Source organism: Phaseolus vulgaris, chromosome 6, assembly GCF_051622355.1.
Source record: "Phaseolus vulgaris cultivar YP4 chromosome 6, ASM5162235v1, whole genome shotgun sequence".
Classification (NCBI taxonomy): domain Eukaryota; kingdom Viridiplantae; phylum Streptophyta; class Magnoliopsida; order Fabales; family Fabaceae; genus Phaseolus; species Phaseolus vulgaris.
The window spans coordinates 20,459,694-20,468,470 of NC_143503.1; the positions used below are offsets into that span (position 1 = coordinate 20,459,694).

General features: G+C 36.9%; 1 protein-coding gene across 1 annotated transcript; it reads right to left on the bottom strand.

Moving 5' to 3' along the window:
* Positions 1-5,889: 5,889 nt before the first annotated feature.
* On the bottom strand, positions 5,890-7,141 carry LOC150027274 (uncharacterized). Its single transcript, XM_090303913.1, has 4 exons — positions 6,796-7,141; positions 6,602-6,697; positions 6,373-6,518; positions 5,890-6,177 (listed from the first exon to the last, which is right to left on the bottom strand). The coding sequence occupies exons 1-4, from the start codon at positions 7,139-7,141 to the stop codon at positions 5,890-5,892; spliced, it is 876 nt and encodes a 291-aa protein (XP_090160039.1).
* Positions 7,142-8,777: the final 1,636 nt, after the last annotated feature.

Consider the following 8,777-nt stretch of genomic DNA (forward strand, 5'->3'; position numbering starts at 1 on the left):
TCTTCCTCTTCATCTTCACAAATATATGCATAGATGTTTTCGTTTTTCTTATATATGTTTTATTCCTTGCATTGGTGGTCTCGAAACACTATTTCATTGGCTGGCATTCATTGCTCCGTCGCTGCTTCCCTATCCGTTGTTGCTGTTGCTAGCGCTCCCGTGCCACTCTTCATGTATAAATTTTTTCGTTTTTCTTACATTGTTTGGTTTCTTGCATTGCTCAGTACTCTTTCATTGTCTTCATGGGTTCTTGTGAGTTTTTTGGTTTGCTCCGTCGCTGCTTCCCTGTTCACTGCCGTTTCCGTTGCTGGCGCTCCCGTGCCACTCTTCATCAATGTTGCCTTCACACAAGATTGGCGGTGTTTTAAATTTTTTGAATTTTTTTTAATGTTTTGGCATATGCAAGTGCGGCTATAAGAAATAGCCGCACTTATAAATGGTATTTACAAGTGCGACTATATAGTCGCACTCTTATCTCTTTGATTTACAAGTGCGTGCTGATCAAATGCGACTATACAACCGCCCTTATAAATTTATAATAGTCGCACTCGCTTTTTCTTTCTGCACCAGTGCATAGGAGAACTCTTGGAGATTATGCCATGCACTAGGGGCCAAAGCATTTTCTAGTATTGCAATACCTGCTACCGCCAAAGCCTTGGAAATGAAACCCACTTTTCTCACTCTCATCAGTACCCATCAATTTATATCAATGAATCATGCAGATCCATATTAACATTTGTCTACATTTTATGAATTGGTGGGAACAATGGGCTTCCATTAAGATGATCTTGAAAATGTCTATATGCATTTATTTTCTTTTTCATTGGTGGGAAAGGCTAAAGAGTGGCTCAAATCACATCCAAATCTGAGCCTTACTAGCTAGAAGGATGTAGAAGAAAAAATTCTGCAAAGATTTTTTCTAATCTCTCACTATATCAAAGCAAAGTCTGAAATATCTATGTTTAGACAAGGAGCAGATGAAGCTTTCTGAGACATGGGAAAGATTCAAAATGATGTTGAGAAAATGTCCAAATCATGGGTTTGAGGACATTGCTCAACTAAGCATGTTTTATAATGGTCTTAAATCTGATACTAAGACGCTTCTAAATGTTGCAGCTGGTTACAATGATGGCAATTGATGTAGAAAAAGCAACAAAGATTATTGAGGCAATGACATCCATAAATTATCAAGCTCAAAATGATAGCAAAATTGAGCCAAAGAAGGGGATGATGGATGGATCATAATATTTTAAATAAACTTTTGGCTCAAAATAAAATTTTGACACAACAGTTGGAAGCATTAACTGCACAAATGACTACATTGCCATAACAAATACAAGTTGTGTAGGTTTCTCAAAGTCAGAGTCAATAAATAAAGTGTGATTTGTGTGGAGATGATCATTCCAATGAGCATGGTGCTTATTAGAGTTCATATGAAGAAGAAGCTCATTATACGGGGAATCAAGGAAAGCAAGGTGGGTTCTCTAGCAAAAAATCTCAAGGTTGGAAATGCAATAAAAATTAAAGTTTCAAGCAAGGGCCTTTTCAACAACAACAACCACTATATCCTTCGTCCTAAGAGAAAAAAGAAGAGGAGAGAGAAAAAAAATGAGAGTGTACAGGAAGAAAATAAAAAAGAAAAAAAATGAGAATAGAAAAAGTAGTGCTCCACTTTTAGATTTACCTTACCTATACGCTCCCTCAAGGAAGAATATAAAAAAGACAATTTATCAGATTTTGTGAAATTCTAAAACATCTAGAGATAAGTATTCCTTTCACTGAAGCTTTGAAACAGATGCCTACTTATGTTAGATTTATGAAGGATCTGTTGACCAAAAAGAGAAGACTAAGGTTGTGTTTGGATTTGGGAGAGGATTTGAGGGAGTGGATTTGGAGTGATTTGAGATGAAAGTGTAAAGAAAGTGAGGTTGTTTGGATTAAGGTATATTAGAGTGGATTTGTGTGGAAAGTTTATTGAAGTTTGTGCGTGATGTGATGGTTGTGAATTTTTTTTAAAATTTTTTAAAAATGTGTAAAATATAAGTTAGTAAATTTACTTTTATAATAAAAAATTTATTAATTTATTTATATATTTATTTTTTATAATTAATAACATTAATATTATTATTATATACAATTTTTATTTTATATAAATGACTATATTTATTTTTATTTTTTTTATTAATAATATTAATGGTATTTTATCAAACTGGATTGGATTAGTTTTAAAAAAAAATAAAAAAATTCTTCACATAAATTACTTGGAAAGTATATGTTAATAGAAAATATTAATATTCAGTTTTACTTTTTGAGATGAGTGAGAATGTAATAAGACTGGACACATGTGTTTCTTAAGTAATTCGAGCACAATGCAAAAGAATCTCTTTTCCTATTTCATTGCCTTTCCACGCCCTCATTTCCGTGCTAATCAGCTGATACAAACAATATATTTCCCTGATAATCCATCCGTGTGAACAGTATTCACCCGGATGCAAACAGGGCATAAAGGAGCAAGGAATTGTGACTAGAAGTAGGATGTACTGCCATCATTCGGAAATCTTTGCCACAAAAATCTAGAGATCCTGAGAGATTTACCTTGCCATTCACAATAGGAAATTTTACAATAGGTAAGGCATTACTAGATATTGGGGCAAGCGTTAATCTCATGCCTCTATCCATGTTGAAGAAAATTGAAGATGTTGAAATTTTTCCTACAAGAATGACATTGCAATTAGCGGACAAATCAATAAAATATCCACATGGAATATTGTAAGATCTTTTGGTGAAGGTAGACAAATTCTATTTCCCAGTTGACTTTGTAATCATGGACATAGAGGAAGATGTTGAGGTACCTCTCATTCTTGGACGTCCATTTATGAAGACTGCAAAAATTATGATTGATGTGGACAAAGGAAAGTTGAAAGTTTGAGTACAAGGATGAAGAAGTTAGCTTTGATGTATTTGAAGTAATGAAACATTCGATTGACCAAAGAGATTGTTTTAGAATGGATGCACTTGATGAAATATATATGGAAAATCAAAAGCAAATATTTGCAGATGATCCTTTGATGAAAGCAGTGCTAAATAATAATGATGATCTAGAAGATTGGGAGGATAAGGAAGTTAAGGAATGTTTGCAAGATCAGGGGAAGGCAAAAGAAGTACATCAAAGGGTTTTTGATGAATTAGAGATAAATAAAGCCAACACCTCTCGGAAAATAGAATTAAAACAATTGCCATCTCATCTAAAGTATGTTTTTCTTGAAGAAAATGGGGGAAAAGCCAGCTATCATAAGCAATCATTTATCATAAACAGAAGAGCAACAAGTAATAGAAGTGTTGAAGGCAAATAAAGAAGCTATATGATGGACGTTTGTTGACTTGAAAGGTATAACTGCATCATATTGTATGCATAAAATTCACATGAAGCAAGATTTCAAACCTGTAGCTTAACCTCCAAGGCATTTAAATCCTTCTATGAATGAAGTTGTTAGAAAGGAGGTGTAAAGGCTTTTAGAAGCAGGAATGATTTATCCCATTTCAGGCAGTGCTTGGGTTAGTCATGTACAGGTGGTGCCTAAGAAAGAATGTATGACAGTTATTCATAATGAAAAAAATGAATTAATTCCTACAAGAACTGTTACAAGATGGAAAGTGTGCATTGACTATAGGAAGCTAAACTAAGCTACGCGGAAGGATCATTATCCATTGCATTTTATGGATCAAATGTTGGAAAGATTGGCAAGTAAAATATATTATTTTTTTATGCTTATTCAGGTTATAATCATATCGTGGTGAATCCAAAAGATCAAGAGAAGACAACATTTACTTGCCCATTTGGAGTTTTTACTTACTGAAAAATGTCATTTGGATTGTGTAATGCTCTGACAACTTTCCAAAGGTGAATGTTTTCTATTTTTGCAGATATGATTGAGAAATGGATTGAAGTATTCATGGATGATTTTTTTATGTTTGGGTGTTCTTTTAATGATTGCCTAGCAAATCTTGACATCGCACTGAAGCAATGTGTGGAGACAAACCTTGTGCTAAATTGGGAGAAATTCGATTTCATGGTCACAAAAGGAATTGTCTTAGGTCATAAAATTTCTCATAAAGGGATTGAGGTAGATAAAGTAAAAGTTGAAGTCATTGAGAAGTTACCTCCACCAGTCAACGTTAAAGGAATCAGAAGTTTTCTAGGGCATGCTGGATTTTTCAGAAGATTTATTAAGGATTCTCCAAGATTGCAAAGCCTCTATGAAACCTTTTCAACAAGGATACTCCTTTTAAATTTGATGATAGTTGCTTAATTGATTTTAACAGTTTGAAAGAAAAACTCATCTCTGCACGTATTATAACTGCTTTTGATTGGAAATTTAATTTTGAGATAATGTGTGATGCTAGTGATTATGTAGTATGAGCAATTTTAGGACAAAGTAAATAATTTTTTTCTTCAAGTTATACATTATGCAAGTAAAGTTTTGAACGAAACTCAAAGTAATTACACTACAACAGAAAAAGAATTACTTACTATAGTGTATGCACTTGAAATTTTTTGATCTTATTAGGCTCTAAAGTGGTTGTTTTTACTGATCATGATGCAATTAAATATTTATTGAAAAAATCATATTCTAAGCCAAGGCTTATACGATGGATACTTTTGTTGCAGAAATTTGATTTGGAAATTAAAGATAATAAGGGATGTGAGAATAATGTTTTTTTTTATCAGCAATGAATAAATAAATTAAAGGGGACACTTCAGGGGTGTCTCAACCCTTTTACAACCAATCACTCAAAGCCTAGATCATTGGTACTTGCTTTGAGAAAAACCAGAAGTGCCTTGAATTAAAACTCAAGGCAACAAGCTATTCATTCAAGTACTGAGCCAAAAACCAAAAAAACCAGAAAAACCAAAACCAGCAGCTAAGGTTACATAACTCAGATTCTACAAGCTATTAGTGGCCTTATGCCTTTAGCTTCAGCTGCTCCATATCCATCAAAAACCAGCTCCAACACTCCGATCTTGTGTGCTTACAGTGACAGAAGACAACATAGAGAATGAAGCTTTCCCCTACATACACTCCATATCAGCATTACACTTTATTTCTTTGCAGGCTGGCAAAGCTTACAAGTGACTGGGAACATGTCCACACCACAAATACATCAAAGAAAGGATGGTGAGTTAAGAACTGCCTACTCCAACACGTGCCTACACTTTCAAAAAACTGATGCTCTTACTCCCCTGCACCTATGCCAGAAAGACATTAGTCATAACTACAACTTCAACAATGATTCCTACCTATAGAACTTCTCAAGAAATTAGTTGGACAACAACCTTTAACTCTGCTGCAACTCCTGCAACCCTCCTCCCATTCCATCATTTTGCACAAAACTTCGTGGGTGTCTCTGACGTCTATGAGCCTTACTTATAGCTTCTAATGCAAATCATTGGGTTAAAAATCCAATCTACAAAGGAGAAATTAAAGGAATGCACCTTATGCTTCATCCAGAGCCACGACTTGAGTTGAGCCTTCTGAAAAACCTCTTCCGCATTTACTACCCCTTTCTTGAAGACTATTAGGTTCCTTTGATCCTAAATGCATCTAATTACAGTTGCCCATACACCTTTCCAGACCAGATTTTGCTTGTTACTAGCTTGGGTCAAGTAGAAACTTTCAAAGTGCATCTTTAAATCATTTTGTTGGACAAAAGAAATACCAATCCATTTAAAGCACAAAGACCATACGCATTGAGCATATTTAGATTCTACGCATGACTCATCCTTTAACTGACAGAAAGCGCACTACGTAGTGCTCATCATCACCCCTCTCTTGCTCAAGCACACTCTTGTAGGAATTCTACCCAGCAACACCTTCCAAGCTGTCGTCATCACATTTGGGAATGCTTTTGCCTTCCAAAGATATTTAACACTTCCTGATGAGGACCTTTGTCATGCTTAGCTAAGCACTCATAAGCGGAGTTCACAGAGAACATCCTTGGTACCTCCTTCCCCCACACCTGAATGTCCTTGTTATTCTTTTTCATAAAGGCCCTGGATAAAATCATGATAAGATCTGCTTCTAGTGAAGACTCCCACTCAAACTTGGCACGCTTCCACCTCATACTCCACCTCCATTCTGAATCAATCCATTCAATGACCTCACCCACAATTTGACCCTGGTTTAAAGACAGGGAGTACAATCTGGGAAACAAGGATTTGAGGTCAGCACTCCCAATCCACACATCTTCCCAGAGTTTTGCTTTATCTCCACATCCTAATTCCCAACCTATTTCTTCTTGAAACCATCATTTTCTTCCTCCCTCCCTACACATATTAGAAAGGTCTCTCCACCACTAAGACTGAAATTTGACAGGTGTTTGGGAGCTTTCAAGCTCCAAGCCGTATTTTGAACCTAACAGTTCCTTCCACATTCCACTCTTTTGAGATATACACCGCCATCTCCATTTAGAATCTCCTTTGGATACTAGTGATGCTATTACAGACCAAACCCGACACTCTGAAAAGGGATAGGTAGTACAAAGGTACTGTAGTTAAGGCATATTCTCCCTGCCATGGATAAGAATCACCATTTCCACACACTGAGCCTTGCTTTTAACTTGTTTATGACAGACTCCCAAAACTGCTTCTTCCTTGGATTTCCTCCCACTTCAAGGCCCAAATACTTAAACAATATCCCTATTTGAGAACAGTACAAAGTTTGTGTAACATACTACCGCATTACTTTGCACATTAATGTCTGCTAGCTTTGACTTGTGGAAGTTAATCTTCAAAACCTGAGGCTAGCTCAAAACCCCTCTGGATGACCTTCAGAGTTACCACATTGTTGAAGGTGTCCTCACAAAGAAATAGAGTGTCATCCGCAAACTGAAGGATGCACACCTCTATCTCATTACAACCTATGTTGAGGTCCGTCAATAAATTGGTCTTCATAGCTTGTCTTACTATCTCAACAAGGCCTTCTGTAACCACTAAGAAAAGAAAGGGTGTTAAGGGGTCATCCTGCCTCAACCCTCTTGTTGGCTTGAATTCCTTCGTAGGGCTTCCATTGACTAACACAGACACAGAGGCGGATTCCAGGCATCCTCGAATCCAAGAAATCCACTTGTTGTGGAACCCCATCCTAAGAAGCATGTCATATAAGAATTCTCATCTAACCGAGTCATATGTTTTTTCCAAGTCCACCTTTAGACATAGCCCGCTTCTCCCCTTCCTCCTGAGGTCCTCTACCACTTCATTAGCCATTAGCACACTATCTAGAATCCCTCTGCCCTTTAAGAATGTTGATTGGCTTTCGTCGATAACTGAGGACAACACCTTCTTCATTCTACCAGCCAACACCTTTGAAATGATTTTGTACAGGGCTTCTACTAATGAGATGGGTCTATATTGCTCAAGCTTAGAAGGGTCCCTAACCTTAGGAACTAATGCTATGAAAGAAGCATTACAACCCTTCGGGATACACCCAATCTCATGAAAAAGAGTCAGCGCTGCCTTAATCTCGTCTTTTATAAACTCCCAACTTTGCCTGATAAGGTTGAAGTTGAAACCATTTGGCCCGGGTCTCTTTAATCCTTCACACTGCCACACTGCGTCCCTTATCTCTTTCTCAGAAAACACAGCTAGGAGGCTCACATTATCTATCAGGGTTAGAGACTTAAACTCTACTTCGTCCAGTCTTACCCCTAGATCCTTCGTTGCTTTGAATCTAGCTTCGAACAGCTTCTTCGCCTATAGATGGACGGTGCTTGGTTCCTCACACCAATGGTCCCCAACCTGAACACCCTTCACTTCGTTCCTGATTCTTCTCCACCTCAAAGATTAGTGGAAGAACCTAGTACAAGAGTCCCCATTCTTGAACCAACTTGCTATAGCCTTTTAACAGATAAGGGATTCAAGTTTCTTATCATTCTCCTTTAGACCACTTGCCAACTCCATTGTTTTCAACCTCTCACTTTCCGCTAAGCCCCCATTGCAATCTTGGCAGTCTAGATCCTCCATTTCCTGTAAAATCCTCCTCTTGGTGGTATCAAGGTTACCAAACACTTCCTTGTTCCATGATTTCATATCAAACATGAGAAGCTTCAATTTTTTTCTTTGAGCTTTGTTATGACATTCCCCTAGATTGAGTAGGACTGCCATTTATCCTTCACCATCCTGTTAAAACCCCTTTCCATGTACTAAGCATCAATGGTTTTAAAGGGTTTGGAACCCCATGTAAGTTTAAAACATGAATGAACGTCAATTGAACACATACAATAATGTTCACATATAGATCTTATCATATCATGATTCTCACACAATCATATAATCAAGAAGGAATAGGCACTTACCTTTATCCATGAGTGATCCTAATTGAGCAGTTACTTTATCTCCTTTCTCCCAATCTATCTCTTAGCAATTCCGTTCTTGTCACACACACTTTCGTGATGGCTAACAGTGAGACAACTATTATTTGCAGAGACAGAACCCTATAACCTTTAGTACCCAATCTCCATCAGATGTAGGTTTTCCATTAGGTATATCATCAGATATATAATTTCTTACACCCCAGTCCTTCTCCACAGACTTCACCACAAGCGCACAATGGTCAAACACTTCCCTCCGTAGAACATACTGTTTACTCATGGGCCATAATTGTAGTCATTCTTTAGAAACAAGCACTCTATCAATTCTGCTCTTAGTCGATTCATCGGTTTGAACCACATAAAATTCTTGCCTACAAAAGGTAAATCTAGTAAAATATTATTGGTGTCAA